This window comes from Aulonocara stuartgranti (assembly GCF_965226115.1).
Source record: "Aulonocara stuartgranti genome assembly, chromosome: 8".
Lineage (NCBI taxonomy): Eukaryota > Metazoa > Chordata > Actinopteri > Cichliformes > Cichlidae > Aulonocara > Aulonocara stuartgranti.
The window spans coordinates 21,012,348-21,040,271 of NC_138959.1; the positions used below are offsets into that span (position 1 = coordinate 21,012,348).

Consider the following 27,924-nt stretch of genomic DNA (forward strand, 5'->3'; position numbering starts at 1 on the left):
AACTCTGGAACTAAGACATATAGCTGTGACATTTGTGGAAAAACTTGGCGAGACAGCCGAAATAGACACCTACGCATTCACACCAGACATGTTGTGTACTGGTGTGATCAGTGTGGCAAACAGTTTATAACAGATGTACAGTTACAAAGCCACATGTTTACCCATGCTGAGGAGAAACCTTATAAATGTGACCTGTGTGAGAGGACTTTTAAAGCTCCACGTTACCTGAGACGACACCAACAGATCCACACCAGAAAGAGACTCTACAAGTGCAGTTACTGTGACGTATGTATGTTTATTTTTATCTTATAATTTTAGCCTGACTGTTTGGGAAAACTCAGCTCATTAAGTTGTGTTAACATGTTGGAAATTCTACTGGACGGAAAAGCAGCTCTGAGTGATTATTCAGATTTTAATTTCATTTATGGTTTTTGTTTACACTGTCATGAAAAACTAAAATTGCTGTAATTTAATCTTCAGGGAGTTTCGTGGTATATCATGGTTTTGTTGTTATTTCAGCATAAATGACCTTTGGTTTACAGCGGCTCATTCCTCTGTCAGGTGTACGTGGAATACAATAAAACACAAAATAAGTACAAAACCAAACCATTCAGTAATCTTCTCTTATGTTAACAAAGTTGTATCGTTACATATTGGCGTTGTAGTACTTTAGCTGTAGTATCACTGCTTCCTTGTAGCTCATGTACTTTTAGACATCAGTGTTAAAATACTCATTTAATATTATCATTGCAGTGTCATGGGGGTAGTAGTGTTTTTTCTTGTGTCCCAATCAGCTGAGTACCGTAACTGCACAGTTGCAGTGTTTCGAATGCAGTATTAAATTAATATTATTGGAGTGTTACATTAGTAGTTTAGCACTGTGTTGGTACCCTGAAAATATTAGCATGGTGTAACATTAAATAAGTATTACTGTAGTATTATGGTGGTAGTATTGTAGTTATTGTATCCCTGTGAACTGAGAAAGTAATTGGAGTAAAAAGTAATTGGACGTTGGCAGAGATGCTTTTTATTTCAGGCGACGTTCACGATACAAATGTTGAAGGACTGACTTCCACTGTCTTTGTGTCTTTGTTTAGAAGCAGAGTGGTGCAGATGGGTCCAGTTCTCAACCCTGTCATCGCTGTGGTGGTGGGAAAACTTTTGTTGTGACCTTTGTGGAAAATCTTTCAGTCATGCAAAGAGCCTAAAAATACATCAACGTAGACACACTGGAGACAAACTGAAATACTGCAAAGAATGTAGGAGAAGCTTCCCCAGATCACATGAGTTAAAACACCATGAAGTCATTCACAGTGGGGTTAAAAAGCACCTCTGTGATCAGTGTGGGTCATCGTTCACCACTGCAGGTGAGCTTAAAACACAAACGAGTCCACACAGGAGAGAAACCATACAAGTGCACACACGGTCACACTCACACAGCTGTGACCGGTGTGACAAGACTTTCAGGAATCTCAGTTCATACTCCGAACACAAACGATCCCACACTGCAGATAAACTGTTTCACTGCTACAAATGTGCAAAAACGTTCACTTCACTATCTGTTCTGTGCAAACATCAGCGTGATCACGGTGAATCTGGTGTCAGGGTCAGACTTAAAACTGTTGAGATCAGGCTCCACAGAGTTCAGCTGGAACCTCACGTAAAGAACTGATGAGGCTGCTGTAAATATAAATGTTCCTGCAGTTACATCTTAAGCTTTCTAAACTCTTCTACTTTAGTGCTCTTATCGAGTGGTTAGCTTTTTTTTTTTTTTGTTGGAAGAAGAAAGCTTGTTATGTAATCAAGTTTTTATTGAATGCATTTTGATCCATGTGTTCTGTAGGTGTTCTTTGTTCAGGCTGTCTGTGTTATGAAACTTTGCAACGGTTAAATAAAAAATGAAAATGTTAAATAAAGAAATGGTTTAATGACAGCTTGAGCCATGATGTCATTTCCTGTATTTCAGAGTAAAGACTCGAGGGATGAATGGAAACATGTTTACAGTCAGAGTCAGATTAACTGTTTTCAGTGACCCAGATGGAGGTTTATCGGAGGACACTTGGCTTTCCTTCCCTCACACTGAGCAGGGTTCCTGCAGCTTATTACAAACTCTGATCTTAAATTTAAGAAAAATAAGATCTTTAAAATCTTGTATTTCTTTTTATCAAACTTGCTGTAGGTGTTAAAACTTCTGATTTTTTTTTTTTTTTTTTTTTTTTAGGGAAAATAATCTTTTATAGTTGTGGTTTCATTTGCTCAGAGTTTATCAGCGTTTCCTGATACAAGGCAGGATGGATCCATGCTTTTGTGTTTTTTAAGACAAATTCTGAAGCTAAAATCTGAATGTTACAGAGATTGAGACCCATCAGATCAGGCAACATTTTCAATCTTCTGTTGTCCACAAAAGGGGACAACAGAAGATAACTGTGGAAGGAGAACGAACTGGGAGATCTCAGGTCCAGTTTACCTCCTGGGTACGTCAAGCTCTTCCTCTGCTAATCGTTCCAAACACGGAAAGCTTTTAGGAACATTTAAAGTTTGTTTGGTTTTTAAGTAAATTTTGTGGAAGCCTCAGTCTGAGATGATGGTTACAGAAACTGTGCAAGGATGACGTTTCGTACTTATTTGATATAGAGAAGTGAGTCACCAGAGAATGGACACATGTTAGACATGCTGGAGATGGTTTTTGTGTCACAAAAGACTTCAAAAAATATTCAGACTCACAGACATAATAATGATCAGAAGAGCATAACAAGCATACGGATGCAACGCCCACTTTTTCTCCATTTCATGCATGAGAGCAGATTTTAAGAGAAATGCATTGTCAAAGCTGTCGTCAAAGACTGCTACGGTAGCAACCGAGCCAGCTAACACACCTGGTCAGGAAACCTGAAAGTACTAAGTGCTGGTTAGTACTTTCAAAATATGAGTGTGGGGATTGTCTAATAATAATAATAATAATGGATTGGATTTATATAGCGCTTTTCAAGGCACCCAAAGCGCTTTACAATTCCACTATTCATTCACTCTCACATTCACACACTGGTGGAGGCAAGCTACGGTTGTAGCCACAGCTGCCCTGGGGCAGACTGACAGAAGCGCGGCTGCCATATCACGCCATCGGCCCCTCTGGCCAACACCAGTAGGCGGTAGGGTAAAATGTCTTGCCCAAGGACACAACGACCAGGACAGACAGACAGAATCAATTGTGAGCGCTCGTGTCACCTCAGATGGATAAATAGAAATAAGTCAGTAGGTAGATGCCTGACCTTACTTGTATTATCCACATGTCTTGATGCATGGAAAGGCACCTAAAGAAAGCTCCAGCCGATCCAGGAGAGAAGGACAACCGCTGCCCAAGCGAAAACCTGTAGTGATCCCATATGTGTCAGGAGTATCGGAACAGTTGAGACGCATTTTTTCGAAACACCTTCACAATTTTGTCATTTTATTTCAACACTATTCAATAACTTTTACCCCAGCACTACTTGGTCACTTAAATACTACATAATGTTCAAAGTCTAGAGTCTGGTTACCATAACAATTGAATGGATCTACAATAGCTACCATCCTCCTAACCTTATTCTGGTGCAGGGAAATAACCCTGAAGTGATAGGTTACAAGGCAGGACAACTCACAAGTCTATCACAAACCACCATTTGCACTTACATTCACAGGTAATTTAGAATCACCAATTAACCTAACTCTAACAACTGCTTGACTTTTAACTGTGGGAAGAAACCAGAATACCCAGAGAGAACCCAGTGCAAACTAGCCAGATTGTGGATTTGAACCCAGGACCTTCTTAATGTGAAGCAACAGCACTAACTACCATGCCACCAATCCAGACTTAACGAAAGCTATGATTTCAAGGCTTGATGCAGAATTCTTTTGTACATTTTTGCCCTTGACAGGTTAAACCACAATAAATAGCAATAGCATACATGTCGTGTGTGTGTAGTTGTCTGCCTCTTATAACTCCAGTGATTTTCCTGCAGTTTGACATCTCGTGCGATCTTGTGAATTTCATGAGTTCAGCAACTAACCACTCTTACTAGATTGTATCATGTCATCTCAACAAGAACAAATTAAGTTGTTGAATTTCGTACAGATTCTTCATGATTTAATTACATTCATAGAAACATGAAATTATTGTGTTTAAATTACAAGTTAGACTTTTTTAATGCAACAACCACCCAATTTACTTAGAGGCGGTTGCTCGATTTGACTGAGATGGATGCCTTCCTGAAACCACGATCCAAAGCGTGCGAGACTGAAATCCCGTGCGGTGTCGCAGTAAATTATTGACTTACTTCACTCGAACATGATATGAACAATTTAATCTAGCCTCTCTGCATATCATGTAGTTTCTACACTATATAGTTACACTTAACTTTAAAGCATGAGGCACTTATGTTAAATACACGCAAGATGCTTACGTAAATCCAAGAGTTGGCCAATCCCTTTTTTTCAGTGCAGAGCGACGTTTCGCTGTACAGGAGAAGGACCGTCTGTTAAATCATATATCACTAGAAAAAATGTCAGCTTCCTTTAAGCAGCAAACGACTGAATTCAACAAAAAATGGTTGGTTATAAATTAACACATTTCTATTATTTATAACTAACCACCCCTAATGCTAGGGACTGTTGATGTTCCTATGGTTCATTACACACACACACACACACACGTTTTGTGTATTGTAGTAAGATGAGATGCTTTCAGTATTTTCCAACTTTATTTAATAATGACCATCATCTTATTATCCAAAGGGACATTGTAAACATCAGATAATTAAATAAATAAATAAATATATCTTCTATGGATCATTCACATGTAAACAGTTGCAAGTTGCTCCATAGCATTCATTGTGACAGTTATTCTCCTTTAGATGATACAAGCAGATCTCTAAGTCATGGTCGGTTATCTTAACACGTACAGTGTGAAACGCAATTTATAGAAACTCCTGGTTCAGACATAAACACTAAGGTTAGTGAGTCTGCCTAAGAGCTACTAGCTTCATGTTATGTATCCACTTCACAGGGTCGGCTTTCCATTATTTTATTATCACTGTGGCACTAGTCTGATTCTGCCCCGGCGATCTCAGGTGGGATCCTTTCTATGGATTCTGTGGAGGAGCTTTGGGATTGTTGGGACTCTGAGGCTTGAGTGCTGTCCACGCCGGACTGCATCAGCGGTAAGTAGATGTCATCCATGTTTGGCAGTACTAAAACTTTCTGAAGAAGAAAAGCAGGAGTGAGCTAGGAAAACGCATCAGAAACATTTGATGGCAGCACAGAATTCGAATGATTTTTGACTACCTGGAACTCGTCCTGCAGTTTCCTTTCAATCCACTCAGTCACATGGCAGAAAGTCACCTCCCTTTCCCCCAGTTTAGGACGGACATGCAGATCCAGCTTTGGTGGTACACAGAAACTGTACCTGCGGATGACATTCAAATATTCAAATGCATCAAGATGATAACAAGTATGAGAATGTTTCAGGTCTATTTCGATCTCACGTTGTTGGAGCGCTTCAAAACAGCCTCAGTGCTCGAACAGATTTATCGGGCGAATAAATAAATGTTCCTTTGGCAAGCAGTGAAAAGTGAGTCACTCCACAGAGAGTCAGAAACAGATCACACAGCTGATTTGTTTTTGAGAATTTGTTAAGTGCACTTATGGCATGCAGCATAACCACGTCTTTTAAATCTCACAGTGTTTTTTTCCTTGAATATATGTAAACTTATACTGTGTTATATCTTAAGAAAATCAATTAATCAGGACGTCCTGAAGTAAAATCAGATGTTTTGTTCATGTTCTCCATATTTTTTTTCTCCGCATTTTATGTTTTTCTTAACTTTTGCATTAGTTCCAATCTAAAGCTTATCAATCTTAAGCTCAACTTGTTTGTCACCTCTTCATTCTGTCAATTTTTAAAGATGCAAAATATAGAAAATCTTACTCTAGAAGGTGTCACCATTTTTTTTTTAAAGACAAACCCAAGTAGCGATTGGTGGCACTTCCATTAGCTTTATTTTTTTTTATATCAAAAAAGGGTTAACAGTCACTGGTCATTTTATTACACCTTAAACTGCCTTGCTTCTTCATGACACACAGATTCAGCAAGGTGTTGGAAATGTTTCTCTGAGATTTGTATCCATTTTGACACGATAGCATCACATAGTTAATGCAGATTTGCCAAAGTTGCTTTGTGACATGGACGCAATCGCCAGAAGACGACTACACTGTGGTCACAAAGCGATGGACATGAACAGCAACAATGTTTTGTCATTTAAACAATGCTCACTTGATACTAAGGAGCCCAAAGTGTGCCAAATAATCCCTGCCTCAGTATTACACCAGCAGCAGCACCTGAACTGTTGATATAAGGCAGGATGGATCCATGCTATGATGCTGTTTACACAAAGTTTTCACTCTACCGTCTAAATGTTGCAGCAGAAATCAGGACACATCACACCTGGCTGTGTTTTCCAGTTTTCTGTTGTCCAATTTTGGTGAGCTGGTGTGAAGATCAAGGTATAATAAATGAAGTGACCAGTGAGTGTAATTACGCCTTTGATGCCGTTTCATGTTCGCTTGATTCATTGTTAATATTTGGATGCTTTAAACTGTTTTCAAACTATTAATCACAACACATGCATACGCAATTGTATGTTTTTCGCTATTTAAACACTTGCACTCATAATGGTCCAAAGCCTCCAAAGCCCTATCAGCACATACATGTTTATCTGAATTGCTCAATCCTCTTTAATCTTTAATGTGGTTATTGAATAAGCTATAGCGACTGATCTTCTTACTGGGCCTGAACACTTTGATCCAACATGGTTTTGAAGGGCTTCTGAATTAGTCTACATGTTTATATGCAGAAAGAAATAATCTGGATCAACACTGAAGGGCTGCTTGTGCCTCGTTCCAGCTCTAAGGCAGCTGCGTGTCTTTTCGTACCATATCCTGTCTGTAGGGGGCGGCGGGATGTTGACAACCAGAGTCCCTGACAATTCTTGAACCTCGACAGTGAGCAGCAGGGGCGTGTTGGACATCTCCTCGAACTTCTTCTTAATGAACTCGTTTTCTGTCGCCTTCTGGAAGTACTTGGATTTGGCGATTTTGTCCACAAATCTCAAAATCTTCCTTCCAGTCTTGCCACCCCCTGTCCTGTTAGAGAGGATTAGAGGAGACGAAATGACAGCGTTTGTGTGATCCTACGAGTCAGAATTTTGAGGAGACGAGAGCCTCGAAATGTAAATGAGAGCAGCAGCCATCTGGGGTGTGATGTCAGCACGGTTTAAAAAAAGAGCATTTGCAAGATAGCAGGGTGGAAGTAACACTTTCTTTCACACTTCTTACTGAAACGTTCCTTTTAGAAGCCGTTATTGCTGATCATTCCACAAAAGTAATATAATGTCATTGCTGCAACTTTTTTTTTAGCTCTTACTAAGCATGATGCAAAAGTAGGATATATTTTCCATGAATGGATGACATGAATCATTCAAAATTTACCCTTCTGTAGCTGGTGGGCATCCCTTCTCCCCCACCGGACCCTGAGGCTCAGAGAGAAGCGGCTCCTCCTCGTCAGATGAACCAGCGCTGGAGGACTCCTCATCACTGTCGGCCAACACACTGAGGATCGGCCTGCAGCTGGGAGGATAAACAGGCAGGCAAGTTAGGTACTGACACAGGCATAATACAAGTATTCAAAAAACATTTCTGAGGCAATTCAGTGCTTGAAACACTCACTTATATCACCATGGATACAATCTCAAGTGTTAAAACATTGAGACATTAGATTTAGAATTAAATGCTTGGGACAATGGGACGATAGAATTAAATGATGTGATCTCATAGACCTGAATTTAATCAAAGCAAAACAGAGAACAAACTTTTTGAACTGAGAAAACATCGCATTTTATTGGCTCATTTTGAATTTGATGGCAGTAAAACATCTCAAAAAATGAGAAAAAAGACCATGTTTACCACTATGTAGCATCACCGCTTTCTTTTTTTTTAACAACAGCCCATAAACATCTGGGAAATGAGGAGGTTTTTATTCTACCATGAAGCCATGCAATATGCGGTTTAGCATTTGTCTTGCAGAAATATGAAATATGCAAGGATGCAGGCTTTTGAACAGAGCACGGATATCAAGCTGGATCCTCCCTCTCCTCTTTAGTCCAGACTATGTGACATCCATGTTTCCCAACAAAACATAGGGTGACCATAGTTCAGGGGGTTGGGAAGCTCATCTGTACCCGGAAGGTTCGATCCCCCAGCTCTCTCTGTCCTGGTCGTTGTGTCCAGGGCAGCTGTGACTACAACTGTGGTTTGCCTGCACCAGTGTGTGAGTGAATGAATAGTGGAATTGTAAAACGCTTTGGGTGCCTAGAAAGCGATATATAAATGCAATCCATTATTGTTATTAAAATAATTTAAAATGTTGATTAATCTGACCACAGAACAGTTTTTCAGTTTGCCTCGATCCAATTAAAATGACTTTGGTCCAGACTATATAGCAATGTTTCTGGATCATGTTCATATATGACATATTTACTGCACGACAGAGCTTTAACCTACATTTGTGGTTGATATGGTGAACTGTGTTCACAAACAGTGATTTCTGGGAGTGTTTCTGATCCCATGAAGTGAATCGTGACTGTTTTTAATGCAATGCTGCCTGAGGGACAAAGATCACAGCATCCAATACATGCAAACTGAATCCTTTCATGATATTATGTACTGTACAGGATGCGATAGTCAGTCCTTGCAATTTTGTGTTGAGGAACATTGTTTTGATAATTTGTACACACATTTTTTTCCAGACTGGCGAACCTCTGCCTATCTTTACTTTTGAGGATCTGTGCATCTTTAAGATGTTCGTTTTCTATCTAATCGTGTTACTGACCTGTTGCCAGTTACTCTAATTTGTTGCAAAATGTTCCTCCAGCTATTTCTTTTTAGTACCACTTCGTTTCGTTGCCCCCACCCCTGTTTGTGAGGTGTGTTCATGCCAACAAATGAAAAAAGAGCAAATATGTTTCTTAAAATATCCTGTTCTATTCTGATTAAAATGTCGCTTTCTGAGATTTGCGAATCATTCTGTTTCTATGTACACTTCACACAGCGTTCCAACTTTTCCAGAACTGGGGACGTACATGTGCAGGAGCCAATTTTGCATCTGCTATTAGTGAACATATCTGCAGCTTTGCTATCTTGACTTTTAGCTTTAGATGCAGCACAAAGACGGCTAATGTGAAGCTTTGCCTGGACTTTAATCCCTGTGGGTTTATGACAAGAAGGTCTAATCATTATAATGTGCGGCTCTGTAGATCAGAAAGCAGAAGGGATCAAGGGAGAGAGATGTGTAGGTGTGTGCGTGCGTGCAATAGAAAGGATTAGAATGAAAAACCCATGTTTACTGTTATTTTTTACATTGCTCGTGCTACTTGGGCAAGGCAACATGATGAAATATGCATTACAGATGATAAAAACACTATTAGCTTTTTTTAAAATAATAATACATGACAGAATTTAAAAATAGGAGGCAGCTCAGTAGGTAAGTCAGGATGTATCTGTCTTTGTGAATTTCACCCCCGCGGTGATTAGTGCATTAGAGATGAGGATGCAATTAATACACTGCTCTGTGGGGGTTACTGGAATATGAAAACAAAGTCAGTAAGGTAGCTAATTAAGGAGATTATCCACAGACATCACTGGCTATTACATTTTAAACAGCATCTTGTTTAAGAAAGTGTGTGATATGTAAGAATATATCTATAGATAGGTAACTCTATAAGATTACAGGGATGCGTCACGTGTCACTGTGCGAATGGACATGTGTGCAGCACTGACCGTGGGCTACCGGTTTCCGTCATACAGTGCACTGTCTCCTGACCGCCATCTTTACCCAGCTTGGACAGGTTGAACTTGGTCTGCAGGGTCATCTGCAGGTTACCAGTGTAAACCAGCTGAAGCTCCACCCACAGGCCTGCAGAGGGCACCCCAAACAGGTCAAAACTAGACCTCCAAAATTAAGACAAATGCTGCTAGAGACAGCCTAATCTGGACACACGCTGCTTAGTAGGCAGATTAAACAGCTTTCATTGAGATTATCGAGGCTTGGAATTAAATTCATAGTAAATTACGAGAGACTATTAATTCTCTTTAGGAAGTGAGTGGGGGGAAAAAGTGGGGGAGGACAGAAAACAGCAAAAGCTGTTGACACACGGTTGCGTAACGGCGAAGGAGGCGGAGAAATCGAAAAAGGGGAAAGTCATGATGTCACACAGCTACATTCATGCTGATAAGCTTAAATTTCCCTCATCGTTAGGAGCAGCCAAATGGCCTGATTTCAAAACACACACACACACGCAAATATGCCCCAAATTGCAGAGTAATGGTTGCCCTGCCCCACAAGATTACGACAGGATAACCGTGTCTGATCTGATGCTGAGGTCATCGCTTGCTGTGTTTGTGTATTTGTGTAAATCTCTTTGCATTTTGTGTTGCCCTTATGTTTTGCGGTGTTTAATCTCCTCTCTGCACTCACCTCTGGGGTTAACCTCTGGTCTGGAGGTAGCGGTGATTTGCGGCATTGAGCTGCCCATATCCAGCTCAGTCAGAGTCAGTTCATTCATAAAGTAAGGCAGCTGTAGAGAATATTGCATGATTTAAAATCACAGGGGGGCAAAACTGTGGTGTAATTATGGTTAACCTTTCTGACTCGGCAGCTTTCACTACTGCTCTCACTCTAATTTTGCTGAGTTTCTTCTGAATCTTGTGGGAGACGGCGTCGGCCCAGCGCTTCTCTCGCAGGAAATCCCAGAAGATCCGACCGAGTAGAGCGTTAGCCCAGGCAGTTTGGCTTTTCCCTGGGTACTCTGCTAGATCACAGGTACACTTAAAAAAATAAAGACAAGGAAAACACAAGTTTAGATCAAATTAAAGGCTGTATAGTTTGTAATGGTAAAGCTTACATCTGTGCTGCTGGCTCCAGGACTACAGAGTGGGGTCAGCTCCTCTGTAACCAGGAGACGGGCCATATAACTGGGGTAGTCGAGCACAGAAAGGCCCCTGGTGCTACTGGAGGGCGCTCCGGAGATAATGGGGAATGGGGGTGTGGATGGGGCGTCCTCGTCACTGCTGCCCACTCTGCTGGAGCCTCTGCTGCTCGGGACATTAACCTGTACACTGGTGCGCTGTGTTTGGTCACCTGGGAGAACACAGGATCATTTAATCATAGTTCTGACAAAAAGTAACTCTGATAATTTTTCAGAGCAAAGCGACCCACTTTAAAACCAGAAAATCTCATGCCCAATCATAAATCTTCTCTCTAATTAAAATATAAAATAAAGTGATTTATTTCTTGAAAACTGTATTCAAAAAACATAAACAACACAGACACGGATTTAAATGGCTAATTCTACCCAGTCAATGCGTGGCCGACCTGTCACTGGGACACAAACTTCAAAAAAAGAGCAGAGTAATATCACAAACTAAATATATGTACATATATATGCAACTATACATACGTGTGATACTCTCGGCCGTGTTGCTATAACAACCCCATGCACATTAAGTTCTGGTTCTGGATTATAATGGAAAATGACCAGAACCAAGTTATGTCGAGCTGATTAGGTACTAGCGGAGAAGGGCTATTTGCAACTTGCAAGTTGTCTCATTTTCAGCAAGGGATAACTTGCAAGCTACTTTGGCTAGTTTCACAACATCCACCTTGGAAATCTTGAGTGAGAAATATTGTACTATGGGTTTTAATTTCTGAAAGCTTTTTTTTATAGTGATCATATCATCGCTTATGTTGCAGTTCCTCATTAATCCTCTAATATATTTTCCACATGAACAGGGCAGCTGGAAGTCTGTTTTTGATGGACAGACTTGTAGATGATGGTATCTGAAAGAAAATTCTTTGCAAGCATATATCTTCAGTTTTTGAGGAACAATCTGTTGACCATGTAAACTCCACTGGAACCTGGCTGACCATTAGTTTCTAATCATATCTACAGTATGTAACGGACAGACATAGTTTTCAGGATGTGAAAGTGAAGCTAAAGTGGAAATACCTCATACCTACAATCTTTTTAATGACCAAAAGGGGGCGACTGTACATATAAGACAGCAGCGCTACTGCTTTATCCATGACTTCAATCACTAGTTTGAAGTCAGTATATCAATAATGTTCTCATTTAGAATAAAACATCATTTTGGGTGTAGTATCAACAATTTCTTAGTCGGGTCCACCCTTCCCCCCTAAACCAAAAAAATAGCCAAACTACTCAAGTTGCGCTTTCAAAACTGGAGTTCACAAAAAATAGTGTCTGTCCATCTTTGATATACAGTCTGTGGTTTGAACCCTGAATCATCCTGTGGTGTGGGAGTATTGATGAACACTTTTCCGATATGTTCTTGTATTCTGTGATTCCCGAGTATATAGTAGGTGAGACCACTACGACAAAGCTAGGGGCAGTGTTGCCCCTGTACGACAGTGCATTTATGCTAAGCTATGCTAGTCATCTCCTAGCTTCAGGTTTTTACTAGAACAGTACAGGAGAGACAGCGCTAATAGTATTCTCAGCTCCTCAGACACAGGAATAATCATGCATAATTATTTCAACTATTACTCTATTTGAATTTACTAAAATGACCGTTTAGATTAAAAACCAGCCTTTCCCAAGAGCGCAGCATGACAGATACTTTTAGTGCCGCGGATTTCGGATGAATAAAGCTGCCAGTGGAAGAGGGAAGTGTAACAGAAGCATGATGAAATAACAGATTTGATTTAAGAATATTTGTAGTAAAACCGTTTCAAGTTTCCCCAAAACAAGGCTGGTCTCTGTTTTTTATTGCATGTTCGCTTGAAATGGATTGCCAGAGCACGTAATCCATATTCCACTCATATATTACAGATTCCTAATGCATTAACAATGTGTCATACCCTTTGTGCAGGAGACATATTTGCTCTGTCTGTTTCTCTCCTTTTCCCTTTCTGTGTCCATGGATGCAAACAGGAAATGATGGAACCACTCTTCTTTCTCTCTTCCCGTACGGCCGAAGAGGTAAAGAACGGTGGGAAGCTCATGGTCATATTTGGAGGATCTTGGTTTTGGACTGGCTGATTCGGCTCCGGACTCCGATCCTCGCCTCTCCTCCCGCCTTCCCCCCTCATCCTCCTGAGATTTTGCCCCCCTGGTTAGCTGGATGCAGATGGGATACTTTGGGTTCCACATCCTCTTCTGCGCCAACACAGATGGCAGCAGGAATACCTTTGGGAAAAGCAAGCAGAGTTCAATGGCGTTGAAGCAAAACTGTTAAACGGGGAACGTAAACAGTTTATTTTAATCTTGAGAGTTAATTTCAAAATCAAATATTTCATTTCAGCCAGTGGGGCCTCAGATACAGTAAAACCTTTCATTTAACACTATTACTTAGCGAGTTCTCATACTTTGCTATTTGCCAGCTGATAGCAGCGTGACTTGACAAAGGTGGGCTCGTGGAATCTCTCGTCATACGTGGCCCTGCGGCTGATGTTCGATCGTGGCGTTTCCAGACGGAGACACGATCCCTCCAGGGTGGCAAACACAGAGTGAGTCAGACCTAGATGGCTGGTTTCTGGGTCGTAATCAAATATCTCATTCATCCAGCCCTGAAAAGAAAGAAAGTAAGAGGTGATTTAAAATCAACACTAGGGTTTTTTATGCACATTCAAGTGAGAAGTAAACACTTCATCTCAAATTGTTCCAGCCGTGAAAATCCTGATCTTTGTAATCAGACTGAGATGTGATGTGGAGAGCGAAAAGTAAAGGTGCATTTTAAACGCTTTATTTGTCAGTGAAGGTTTCAGTGAGAGCTGATGTCTCGGGACCAAACTAGGCAAATTATATTCAACTCTCTTGATTTTTAAAGATATGCTTTATCTTATTTCACCTTTACAAATACTCAATGTGCGATTGAAGTGCAGACTTACAGATTTAATTTAAGGCAACAAACAAAAGTACCTCATTAACTGTTTGTGCACTCCACTTTAAAGTTCCAGTCAACTAACTGGTACATTACACACAGTAATTTAATAATTTAAAGCAGAGTCACCCTATGACCTCTGAGACTGCCTCACAAACCTCCCCAGCTTTCACGTTTTAATTGCTTTCAAACTGATACCCAACTGCTAATGGCCAAAAAAGGGAAGTAGCTCAATAGCGAGACAGCAAACATTGTTTTCCACTCTTCTCCATCCCTAGTCTGCCGAGCTTCCTGACAAATTACAGCTTATTCCAGTCTGTATTTCCCACTAATTGCCTCTGGAGCTGACAGTGTCTGGGTGGTGTAGTCCTCCCTGGTTGCCCCGTGTCAAGCTAAGCCAGGAGCAGAACAGCAATTATCACTGCGGCTCCAGCACTTTTCATTATTGACGGTTTTAATTGTGTTCCAGGATCCTCGTGTACGGTAGTAGCACGTCACATTCAGAAGCTTTAATCTGAGAACAAAACAGTCAGACCTGCTGAAGCGACTCGCCAGCATGACATTGTTATTTTGGACCAAGTGAGCAGCAGTGAAGACTAATAACAACTACTTGGCATACTCTGGGTGCTGAAGTTTACTTGGAGGAACTTTTTAACAAGCTTTTTAAAGTGAATTCAGAAATTAGTAAATTTTCGTTCGTATAAGAGGTAAACATTTTGAAATAGCCATAATCCCACTGTGACCATACTGAGGTACATGTTTCCATCCATCTGCTTCATGTGAACATTTTAGACAAAACTGAAGTTTGTTTACAGAGTAGGAACATGCCAACATGAAAAAACTTTGTGCAGTACAATATGAACCTGTTTCAGCTCTCTGTGCACAGGGGGGTCAAAAATCAGAATTTGTTCTGAGACTATTAATGCCCTATTTTGCAGTAACTCTTGATCCCATCTCCACATAATATTTATACAACAGTATTTGTTCAATTCATTCTTTTGAACACTTATCAAATTCAAGGTCACAGGCAGACAAAACCTGTCAAAGCTGGATAGAAATGACTTTACACCCAAGAGAGATTGCCACTCCATCACAGTGTTGACACACAGAGACCCACGTCCACACTAATACATTTTCGTTTTAAACCGCATCTTTTTCTCTCCGTTTTGGCCTGAGACGGCGTTTTTGGTCAAGGAAAACAGAGTATTTTGAAAACACTCTCCAAAGCGGATCCATTTGAAAACTCAGTTTTTGCGTCGCAGTGTGGACAGCAAACTCGGAGTCTTTTCGTAAATTAGACATTTTAGTCATGTGATGCAGTCATGTGACCAATTAAACTAAGATAGCGGAGGGCATTAGACAGCAGTTGTTTTGTTTGCTCTCAATTTTGACAGCCCTATTAAAGATTAATATCAGTCTGAACATGCTCCACATAGCTTTTCTTCAAATTCTTTAATTCTCACTCACTTTTGCAACTTTGTACTTTGGTTACTCGCAGCAACAACTCCACCTCATTGTGAGTCCATTTAAAAAACTTTTCCTCGACATTTTGCCGCAAAGTTTCAAAGAGCCAAAAAGTAAATAAATGGCAGACAGAAATGACGCAGGTCGAATCGTCTGGCATTTCACGCATGCGCAGTACTGGAACGTAAGCGTTTTCGGCCGTTTCAATGTGGACACACAACTCTGTGAAAATGAATGAAAACGATAGTGTGGACGCAGAGCGTTTTTAGACGTATACGCCGTTTTCAAATTTATCCGGGCTAGTGTAGACGTAGCCCCACAAACTCTCACATTCACACCTATGGCCAATTTAAACCTCTGAGATCAAAGTTTTCAGCAGCAGTACCGAACCCTAACCTTAACTCTACCTATGTAATTAGAATAGTTTTTGGGTTGCTTTTAAAAAAAATCTGTGTCTTGACAGTTAAGGAACAAACAAAGAAAATGACCATCCTGACACAAATTAAAAACTACTTCCCTTTTAAAAAAAACGTTTGACTATCTCAAAAACAGAGTTAGGTTAAGTTGAGAGTCAGAACTAGAGTTATTACCTACAGTAACTTATAATTCAGAGAGTTAAAATCTCCAGTCGATGTAACATGCATATCTGAGCCTGAAAAATAACCCATACCAGGGAAGGTGGGACAGACAGAAAGGCCGCAGATGACTAAGAGCTTCAATCCAAGAACTTTCTTGCTAATAAGTGCAGAAAATGGAAAAGCCAATGTACAGTATATATACATTTGCTTTTGCCAGTTTTCAAACATTTGGTGGAAAATTGTTCAGCTTAACAGCCTCTGAATCAAAATAGAGCCAGTTGAGCTCATAGTATAAAGACTATGTGTGCAATGTGGGGTATATGTAAAGATCACTGATTGATGAACAAAAATGTAAAATAAATCCTCAAAATTTTCATCCAGGACTACTTAGTTCTCCCTTTTGCCAGCCTTTTTCTAACACTTCAACTGGCTGTCGGGTCTAGTCTCATTTTTAACCCCGTTCCCTGTGAGTTGGAGAATGAGGAAAACAAAGAAATTCAATTCTGTATCTGTTGAGCATTATGGCACCTTCAAGTGCGTTATGGCACCTTCAAGTGCCATAACGCACTTGATTCCCAGGCATTTTTATGACAAACTAAAAATGTGTGAGTACTGGAGCTGAACAGAGGTGTCTGAAAATAAAAGTGACATTTTCATCGTTGATGACTCATCCATTTACCTTGAGTGTGTCAGGCTCAGTGCTTACAATGCCACCTGTCAGAATCCCTTCTCCCAACAGCGTCTGTGGCGGTCTATAGGTATGGACTGAGTTGCTAGACCTGGAGGAACCCATCCGAATGAGCCAAAGCCCTAGCAAGAAGCCCAGTGCTAATCCCAGAGCCAGGCCAGAGAAGTATGGACTGAGAGGTAGGATAAAGTAGCCGTATGAAAGCACTGCCACACAAAATAAACTCATTCGTGGCAGAGGGTGAGGGGGCTGTGGAACGGGAGAGGTCGTGGGTGCTGTTAGAGCCTGAGAACCAGGCAACCTCCTCGCCTGCTTATGAGTTTCGATGGCAAACACTTGCATCATATCACCATCTGTACATATTTCCAGCTCCTCATCCCTGTGTTGCTGCACGTGGTGATGCACCGGGCAGGGGCAGTGCTGAGTTCTCCCGAGATGTCTTACAGAAGGCCACTCAAAGACAGAAAAAACATCAGCATCTGTTTTCCTGGCGCTTCTCACAGGAGACTCGGACAGAACAGTGTCTGTGCTACTTTCCCGCCCCAAACCTCTGGAGCTGATCTGGTGCGTTCCCTGGTTCTTACACTGGTGTTTGGGGCTGCCTGAGCTTTCTTCCCTCCTGATCTTACTGAACATGCTGCTCAAAGGTTCGTGCACAACCTCAGTGAGCTTCCTCTTGGTGTCCTCCAGTTCCATTTTGAAGAAACCACCTTTCAGGCTGTCTCCGCTTGGGGAAAGCGAACTAGGAGATGGGGGAGCAGTCCGAGAGTCCCCATTGCTGCGGGTTTTCGGTTGTGTCAGCTGCTTCCACAGGTGGAGGTTAAGTCGGGAGTCTGATTTGGACTGCGACACCTCGGGCTCTGAGCGGGAAAGCTCTGTGGAGATTGACTTGACGAGGCTGAGAAAAGGTCTGGGTTTGAGGGTGGAGCTCTCTTTCAGATCCAGCTCTGTGGACAGAGACTTGACCAGGCTCGCTAAGGGTCGGTGGGTGGGTGAGGGCGGGCCAGGCAAGAGGAAGCTTGGGCCCAGAGAACCAGAACAGTTCCCCAGGGAACCTGGCGTTGAGGGAGACAGAGGGACATGGAACTCTTCGGACTTCACCCCTCTGTCATCCTCGACAGAAAAATGTTTCTCCTTTGAGAGCGATATAGCAGGGTAGTCCTCATCATGCTCAAGGGAGAAGATGAACTCACTCTCATCCAGGCTGTCCCACTCTCCTTCAGTCCCTGTTAGCTGGATCACAATCCCTCGGGGGAGATGCCTCTTTGTCCCGAGGGAGGTGGCACCCACTGAGGAGAGACCGTGGGGTTCCTCGGGAGATCTGCCACCTGCTCCACCTTTGTCCTCGCTTCCTCTCTCTCCATTTTTACCACCTTCTGCCATTTCTTGACTTTACATTTCCAGGCCGAGGCACTTATGTGTCACTGAAAAAGAATAAAAAAAAGACACGGTCAGCTACATCACTAAGCCTCAAGGGCAGAACAAATGAAAGCAGTCAGGGTCTGAGCTGTAGAGAATGAGGAAGGGCATCTTTTCTGTGCTAGTGCGTAATTTCCAAAGAAACTGCTTACTGATGCCAACTGCGCATTAATGTGTGAATGCCGCTTAGTTGAGCTCTGAAGAGCTGTGGAAACCTACATTAATCTGAAGACCAGTGAGCCTGAATCACAGCCAAGTAAGCATGTCTCCCATAGCTGTCGCTCCACATACTGAAGGTTTTTTAGAAGCATGCAAAAATAGACAAGACAGACTTTCTTCCCCAAATGTTGCACAAACTAGGGCAACTCAGGCTTGGATCTATATGCTTTTTGGCCCTGATATGAATGCATTTATGGAAACAGAAAAATCTGTGCATGATAGTAAAAAAAAGGGGTAATTTAAATATGGTAAGATCCCTTTAAAGCAGAAACAAACATAAAAAAGCTCCACTCATTCTGTGAAGCAGTATTCAGAATGTAATCTCTCTCCAGCGTCACCCTCCAAAGAGCCTACTGTCAGCCACTGAAACTGAGCCACAACGCTCCCTGTGATGTCTTCTCAAGCTGCTTTGAAAGTTACTTATGCAACCCTGAGATGAATAGTGAGGGGGGATGTTTTCTGTCGTTCACCCCCCACCTCCATCCCCGCATATGGCCTTTGTGTGTCGCAACAGCATTGCGCTTTTTCACATAACACGGCCACCACCAACAAACTTGTAAAATGATACAAGTAAAAACCAACATTGGAGAGACGCATTAGATCAGCTCTGATTTAGTGAATGAAAAAAGCAGTTCTGTGTCCCAAAACACAAGTTGGAAACCAGCATAAAGGCCCAGTGGGAGCCCTTTTATTTGCAGTCTCTTGAGGTCAAGTGCCCTGCAAGTTGAACCCTACCTCTTACTGTTCAGATTTACGTAACTGTATTAGGGCACTGTGTGGCACAGTTTCACCCACTTCCCCAGCAGCTGGTGGATTCTGACTAATCTGCTCTTGCCCAAAATGGACGGAGGGGAGATAAACTAACACACACAGATGTGTTGAGGCGGCTTTACTCCTTCCTCACAACCTTTAACGGGATGGAAAGAGGGACCAGAAGCTGCAAGGTGCTAAATGCACTCACACATTAAACAACTGTTAAGCTAATAATGTTTTGTCCAAGCTGACTGTTGTCTTATCATCATGTGAGTTAGGAAACTGCTGTGGACTCCAGATGCTGCTGTAGTTCTAATCCAGATGTTTTTATAACAATCACGGCAGCTATAAGTCGGCTTTATGCATAAACGCATATAAGATTATTGTATTGGTCAAATAGCATAACACAAAATCCACAGTGGAGAGGGCTTTAAGCTAAAACATGTGCAGGTCTTCTATATGTCTCAAATAAGACAGAGAGAAAATAAAACTGTACAGAAATTGCTGTTAAACACCTTAATTACACAGGATTCATGTGGAAGTGTTGCTTCAGTGATTGTCTATAGTTGTTCCTGTCACTTGGGGGGACATGTCTGCTGGTGGGAACCTCATAAGAACTAGAACCAATCATTACAAGCCAAGATAACCAAGCTTCGCTTGGAAGGTAGCATTAGCCGAGCATTAGCCCATTAGCGAGCTGGCTATTGCTAACTTGGTGCATATACAACAGGCTGCTTATTCACAGAGTGATCAGTTTCCTACATTTTGAAGTACATCTTACACAATGTCCACGCCGTTCTCTAAGGATGTTTGCATAACGTGATTTCATTCGCTGACTGCCATGCTGGAGCATGACAGTTAGCGAATGAAATGAATGTGACTTGACTGGCTGATGTCAGTGCTGGTGCTTCAGAAGTTAAATTTCTCTCAGCTTTCAGCACAAGCATGGACAGGTTAAAAATTGATATAGCTTTCAAGTCAGAAAAATGAAGCCAGTGTCGTAAAAAAAGGATTCTAAATGAAGGACCCCAGATGGCGATAGCTGTGGTTAAGGCTGTTCGATATAACGATATATATCGGATGACGATATAAAAACGTCATTTCATTTTGCGCTATCGTTTGTTTCATGGTGTCGCAAAATAAACTGTTTACGGCAATATTTTTTCATCGTTTTGATGGTCACTGTAGCGGCTATATTAATTTCTTAAAGTTCTCTCTTTCTCTTATATTTAATATAACCACACTACGGGCGGACAAGCGCTTGTTTTTAATGGGTTGTCGTTAGCAACAACGACAGTAAAACCATCGCATGTCCGCTTGTTTATTTTCCACATAAACCTTTCACAATAAAGCTCAAGATCCTGTTGAGACTTTTCAAAATAAACGGAATCACTTGAAAGAGGATGCAGCGTATTGATGGATGAGAAGCAAAAAAAGAGCCGCCAGGTGCTAAAAAATAAACCTTAAGACTCAAACGTTAGAACAGGCTTTTCCCCGCAGCACGCCGTGTAATAAATACTCAAAGAAAACAGCGGCCGTTACAACTTATGTCTAAAGATGTATAGTTTCATACATCGGTTAAAACACTCGACTCCAGGTACACGACGCCCAGCTGGAAACACTTCAATTACCCGAGATTCACAGAATTTACAGAAAATATAAAAATTTTTGTGATTTATATCGTTATCGGGACGATAGATGTTTTATATCGGGATATGAGATTTTGGTCATATCGCACAGCCCTAGCTGTGGTTGCAAAAAGACTTCCAGGGCTATTTATAGAAAACAACTTTCTGTCTTGACCTCTAAAGACATTCAGTTGGTCAGTCATTTTTTTCAGTAACTCATTTTGGAAGAAGTTACATGCTCCAATTTGTCACTGTATTGATATATAACTGGGCTCTAGACTAACTTTTTGCCACGGTTGCACTGGTGCACCTAACTTTTTTTCTTAGGCGCACCAGCACAAATGTTAGGTGTAAATGATTAACTAACAATCTTGTGCTTGTGCTTAAAGTGCTTTGGCACTCTTTGGCAATATTTTAGACAATGTTAAATTTAATCATCACATCGGCCTCTCCTGACGACCTGTTTGCTGCTACCTGCTGCTGAAAGGCCGTGGGGAGAGGGGACACTTGGGCAGCGCATTTACCACGACATATAATGTGTTTTCTGGATACACTGTGCTTTTTCAGCATTCAAAGATTGATGGCTCTGTGTCAGAGCACTGCCTATGAATTTCAGACAGATCAGGCCTTAACTTAACAAAAAAGTTATCAATCGTTCTTTTCAATAGAATCAATAGTTTCTTTTCAGGCAGTGAATTTCGGTTGGAGAGACACAAAACCTGCAGCTCAGAATCTAGCGCAAAAAAGGCGTAAAGACAGCGCAGACCCGACGCATCAGAATCAGTGAGCTGTCGGCTTTCAGCCCCAACGGCGTGTCAGTCTACGTGCCGTCAGGTGAGAAAGCTGAGAAAGAGAAAGCTGATTTTGATGCGTCGGGTCCGCTCTGTGTGTCTTTGTGCGGAATCTGTGTACAAGCTCTCATTTACTGTTTGGTGGTTGTTGAAATAGTTTTGTGAGCTTTAACCTGAGATTCTGGGGTTCCTGGCAAAATACATTTATATTTAAAAGTCGATTCAGGATTTAATGAATCGATATCGCTTTATTCAAGCTCACCTCTCTAAATCCACCTGCACTTTCAACTGGACCACGGCCAATCAGAGAGGTCCCGCCCCTGACTATCTCTGATTGGTTTAGACCACGATAGGGGCATAATGTGTGTCTGCTGTTGACCACACAGAGACTTTCAGAATTGCAGAGACTTTTTTTTTGTTACTCGAACAGTTGGTCGCACCGGTGCGACCTAAGATTGTTTTTTAGTCGCACCATTGAAAAATTTGGTCACATTTGCGACCAAATTGGTTGCACTCTAGAGCCCCGTATAACAAAATTTAGAGCCAAAATGAGCCAAATGTCTTTTTATGACATTTGTATAAAAGATATATTTGGGCGTTTGGATAAAAGCTTTTCTTCAGTCTAGAGAGAGGATGTGTAATGCCTTCCAGAGGGCAACCATGTAAGAAAATGAGAAGCATCGTTGATGATGTCTTTGACCTAATGTACATATGCTCAACTGAAAATAGCTGAGTGTTGATGGCCATCTGTGCTGATTTATTCAATTTCAATTCAATTCAATTTTATTTATATAATGCCAAATCACAACAAAAGTCGCCTCAAGGCACTTCATAGATATTATGATCATAGATTTATTAACTCTCTCAAAAGCCTTTTTGTTTGTATGCCTGCTGCGCTGATGCTAACAACTGTTTTGACAGATTAGCTTTCCTCAGTGTCTCAATTAGTGCCACTTCTGCGCCTTCTTCACCAGACTGGTTGTGTTTATAATTCATGTGAGGTTCTGGAACATGTGTGCTAAAAAAATTAAAGTTGAATAGTCTCCAAACAGTTTCTCCACCTATGTTTAATGGAACAGGTTCCTAGAATAGAACAGAATAGAATTCAACTTTATTGTCATTGCACATGTCATAAGTACAAGGCAACGAAATGCAGTTTGCATCCATCCAGAAAGCGCTTTAGTAATAATATAGGTATATTACAAGATATGGATCTATTATAGGTATGTTACAATGTACGTGGTGTGAAGCTATGTTATGAATATGCTATAACTATAAGTATCTATAGGCTGCAGTCAGTGTACAAGCTATGTACAGGCTATGAACAGGATATAAATATGGTTAAAAATATGAGACTATACAGATTGTAGATATACAATTGTAAGTATTAATAAACAGTTGTAAACAGACCAGAACAGAACTATAATTATTGTATTGTACAGAATGATTGTCTATACAGAAATAGTTCTGTATAGGTTCCTATTTCTGTCACCTGAAGCTAGTGATCAGTTCTTTTGCCTTGGAGGTATTGAATGCCAGGTTATTGATGAAGCCCCACTCTGATAGTTTGCAGAGTTCATTCCTGTTGGCAGAATTGTTATCATTATATATTAATCCAATGACATTGGTACCATGTCCAGTCTTGATGACTAAGTTGGTGCTGGGGTGGATGTGCAGTAGTAGGTGTACAGGGAGTAGCAAAGTGGGCTTAGCACACAGCCCCGGAAGAGTGTCAGAGTGGGGAACTCCCAACTCTGTGGTCCATTTGTTAAGAAATCCTTGACCCATCTGCATGCGTGCTCACTGTCACCAGTGTGCTGGGCATGACTGCGACTTTAAAACAGGGCTTCAGAAACCAATGGGCGACATCACAGTACTTATGTCCATGTTTTATATGGCTTATGATCCACATGTACAACTAACTACATGTTTGTTTAACTTACACTACTATCTTACTGTATGTTTACATGCTAACTTGCAAAAAAACAGTTTCTGAGGTTATTCCTTCTGTACCAAAATGCAGACCAACTGATAAATAACAAGTGTGGCTCAGAACTTGATCCCTGATGTGTTTTTGAGAAGAAAATTAGACACAAAGTCTAATGTTTCAGAAACATTTACACAAATATCAAGATCCCTATATGATGTGTTTGTGTGATCTCTGGGGATTCCCCTGACTTTGTCCTTTTTGTCCACTTAGTTAACTGTGCATTTGGAGTATTCATCTGCGGCTGTCAGGGGTTGCTGAGTGGATGTGGAGAAAAGGATTCAAATGCAGGACTCACGGTGAAGATGCAGGGTGTTTATTGTGAGGGACGAATGACGAAAACAGGAGATGGCTGACTGACTGAATAACTGAATGAACGGCTGACTGATCTGAACTTGGAAGGCAAACATGGGGCATAGACAGCAGTGACAACATTAATGACGCGACGCCGACCAGGAGAGAACTGAGGACTTAAATACACCGGCTGAACAATGACTGATAGGTGACAGGTGAGTGAGCAGCTGAACACAATTGAACTAACGATGCATGGAATAAGAACTAGAACATAATGCACACAGAGTAACGTAACACAAAACAGGAAGTGGAATGTACAGAGGATAAACAGTGAACATGAACTGAAAATACTGGTCAACAACCCAGAAACCCTGACAGTGGCAGCCCCGTTGGGCATTGAAAACTGTGTGAAACAAGGGCAAGAAAAAAGTAATAATTTGGTGTCTTAACATTACTACTCCTAAAGCCTTTCATTTGTATTTGTGATTCCAGAAACTCATTTCAGTTTCTTAACCGGCAACATGAAAAGCTCAACCACAAGCTCACTTGTCAAACAATTAGGCCATAACAGATCTTAACATGCAATCCAAGCATTCAAATGACAGGGTGTCTTTCACTCACTTTCTCTGTATGTGAGTGTAGAGGTTTGTGTGTTTGTGTGGCGCGCCAATCAGACACAAACAGTAACAATCTCAGATTAACATTAATGCAGGGCTTTACTGTGAAATCTGACAAATCACAGAGCCGGATTATGGGCTAGACCAACATTTGCTGGAGTGTGTTTCCAAGCTAGCTCATCTCAGCTGACCCAATGTTGATTGTAGTTATTAGTACCAGTGCAATACTTTAGAGTCCCTTAGCTATGAGTCATCTTCCTGGGCTTAAAGTGAAAGCCAGATGATTGACAAATAAAAAATTGCAGGAATCATATCCAGACTGAGGACTTATGGGAGATTCTGCTCTTACATGAACCTGAGATGGAGGCCGGTGGAGACCACAAACAATATAAAGATACCCTGCGATTTTTTTTCTTTTCACATGAAAAGTCGAAGAATGTCAGTCCCTGTTAGATTAAATATTACAAGTAACAACTGACTTCTTGCAGCAGTTTAAAAGCAACTTCAACCTCACTAATAATAAAGTTATGAGTTTGAAAATGACACTCAGGGCTCCTCCCACGACGTTCAAACAATAAATGTAATAAACGATACATCAATCATTCAATCAATAATAAGAACAATCCTTTTTGCACCAACATATGTGATAGGTATGAAAGAAAATATAAAATATTATTGGCTGACTTTACAGCCAAATCCAAGAACAGTTGTCTCATATAAACTATTAAAGCACAGAGTGCAGCTTTGGAACAGCGCATACAGACCGTGTAGCAGTAAAATCTTCACTTTTGCATCCCTCCCTGCATGCACAAGACGAGCGTGAAAGGAAATCACGGCGGGAGAGGTGGAAGTTAAAGAGACGATGGCGAGTGCGCACAATTAGCTAAAAGAGCAGACACGTCTCCTCCGCTTATGATGTTTGGAAAATAAAATAAAATAAAATAAAAGGAAGATAAAAATGTGTTTAGGGGGCGTTTACTTACCCCGGGAAATTGTATGTGTGCGGAAAATAGTTAAACCGGTTCGTTAGTTTTGTCTTCCTCCGGGTTCCTCTCCATTTGTGCGCGAGAGGACTGCGAAATGCGAAAGTGTCGCTCTTCTGTTCGTCTGCCCCCCCCCCCCAATTCTCTTTCTCCCGTCTTCGCACGCGCGCACACCTTCCCTCCGCCCGTTTCCAGATGTGTCACGCGCTGCTGAGAATCACAGCTCAACAGCCTGATTATGAAAAGCGTGGCCGCGCGGCATGGTAATCCAGATTAACCACAGAGTTCTGCGGTCCTAACAGACACTCGCACAAACTCACCCACGCACACACGCACGCTGGCACAGTGTGTGTCTAGTAATCGTCTAATTGTATCCTACACACCACAGGGTGACAGCTGAAGTACACCCTGAGGGTTGAATACCGTTACACAGCCTACTGCATTAAATTCCGTTACTCGTCTTATCGATCAAAAGTACCATAATCAGCAGAACACACTGATACTGGAATGTGCGATTTTTAAAAAGAGTATGTTTAGCTTGAGTGAAATGCCAGAGAAGACTTGTATGCGATGCTAAAAAGGAAAGAATAAATACGGCTCCCTTCTTCTGTGCAGTTTGGCCTACATAAAACACAATATGAGCCCTAGAAATGACAACGTGAGGAATGGGGCAGACTGGCCTGCAGGCTGCAGCTGGGGTAAGAGACAGTAACCCCCATCCATCACTGCCTGGAGGAGGAGACTCAGTGAAGAGCTACAGCCTGTGTACAGTTTGGTCATTTTCATGGTTCTGTTTTACTTTAACTCTGCTCTGTTGGTATTATGGCGTTACACGTTTTGTTTAACTTGTTGGTGTTAACATATGAGCAGTGAGTGGAGTCATGGAACCAGAGGGTCCTTAAATAGTCCTGAAAGGGTTTGTTTTTGCTCCTGTGAGAACTTAAAAGATTCCTTGAATTAAATATATGTCCTTAGTCACTGTCATTTTTCTGGTGCGCTTGTCATTGCTGCAGCACATTCAGTTTGCAGAGGTTGTCCAGCTCCTCCAGGATGGCACATCTATGCATTTCATTGCAAGAACGTTTGCTGTAGCTCTCAGCACAGTCTCGAGAGCGTGGAGGAGATTCCAGGAGATGGGTGATTACACAAAGGTGAGGTGAAGGCTGTTAGAAGGGCTTCAACCCAGCTGCAGGACTGGGATTGGCTTCTTTGTGCGAGCAAGAAGAGGAGGAGCACTGCCAGAGCCTTACAGAGTAACCTCCAGTGGTCTACTTGTGCATATTTCTGACCAAACTGGCACGATGTCCTGATATCCTTTATTAGGACCTGTGATCACACCACAGTGCTGTGCAGCTCCATTGGCATTTGCATGTGAACAAAAGAAGTAACTACTCCTCAGACTTTCTGTCAGACCATAAATTGGTGTTTTTTTATTGCACTGTGAAGCTTGAGCATTAGTTCTCTTTAGCAGTGTCATTTTCTAAAGACTCTCTAATGGCCACTTGAGCTTTCAAACACAGAGTGAAAGCAGCATGCTAGATCAGCGTCTCCAGCAGGAGGCACAGGACTGAAAGCGGGTCACCAACTTGGCAGCTGGCACAGCATATAATTACTGTACTGTAGATGTTAGACCCCCCAAAGTAGAACACTATGAAGTGCATTGGGTCAAAAATAAAAAGCTTCATAATAAGTGTATTTACGAAGTGTGCAGATTTTGTGACATTTTCAAACACAGACCAGGTGGAAGCTTGCCTCAAAGTAAATCTAATCATGCAGTATGGTAAAGCATAGCTTTAAGGTATTAAACATACTTTAAGGTTTTCCCCTATTTATTTAAAATTTTGTTAAATTTTTCTGTTTAATGCTATTTCCTGGAAGAACACTCTTTTAAGCTTTCTGGTGCAGAGCTTCTTTTCATCACATTATCATATTAACCTTCAGATATTGAATCTCAGATAAAGAACTGAGTCCCTTAAAAAGACAATCGCTGTGGTGGAGTTATGCAATCTCCACCACAGCAGCTGCATAATGGAAATAGTTCATGTAGGCAGTATTCACAGGAAAAAGTAAAGAAAAGTCGTATCTCATAGCATATATCTCTGCCGAGCAACACAAGAATATATAAACGTGCTTTTCATAACATTTGGTTGCACAGGCCACGATGAGCTCGCCGCCACGGTAACCCAAGTGACGTATTTTATTCTCATTAGTTTAAATGCTCATTTCTAACATCTTATTTCTTTTTTTTTTCACAGTTGCATAACTGCTCTAATATGACCTGGTTAAAGAACCAGATAGCTTCACATTATATTCTTTTATTTATACATAATAAGTAAAAAACCGCTCATCACATTCCTCCTTTAAAAAAAAAAAAGTAATTCTTCTTCATATTCTCCACGGCTCTGTCTACCTCGGTATGTTACTTTAATTGCTGCTTTACATAAGAATGAAATCCCAGTCTGTTTGCATGAGCTATTTTTAGAGTGCAGCCATGAAAGGCCAGTATTTTAACAT

At 41.3% G+C, this 27,924-nt stretch overlaps 1 protein-coding gene across 2 annotated transcripts; it reads right to left on the minus strand.

Annotated features, from left to right (window-relative positions):
* Positions 1-4,723: 4,723 nt before the first annotated feature.
* On the minus strand, positions 4,724-25,700 carry tex2l (testis expressed 2, like). Of its 2 annotated transcripts, XM_082545319.1 has the most exons (12): positions 25,411-25,698; positions 16,711-18,143; positions 13,475-13,675; positions 12,968-13,295; positions 10,992-11,227; positions 10,765-10,914; positions 10,565-10,664; positions 9,868-10,003; positions 7,522-7,659; positions 6,967-7,176; positions 5,320-5,440; positions 4,724-5,235 (listed from the first exon to the last, which is right to left on the minus strand). In XM_082545319.1, the coding sequence occupies exons 2-12, from the start codon at positions 18,100-18,102 to the stop codon at positions 5,077-5,079; spliced, it is 3,171 nt and encodes a 1,056-aa protein (XP_082401445.1). In that variant the 5' UTR covers positions 18,103-18,143; positions 25,411-25,698; the 3' UTR covers positions 4,724-5,076. The 2 variants fall into 2 exon arrangements, with proteins under 2 accessions (XP_082401445.1, XP_082401446.1); XM_082545320.1 differs by lacking the exons at positions 4,724-5,235; positions 5,320-5,440; positions 9,868-10,003 and having other exon boundaries at positions 7,057-7,176; positions 25,411-25,700.
* Positions 25,701-27,924: the final 2,224 nt, after the last annotated feature.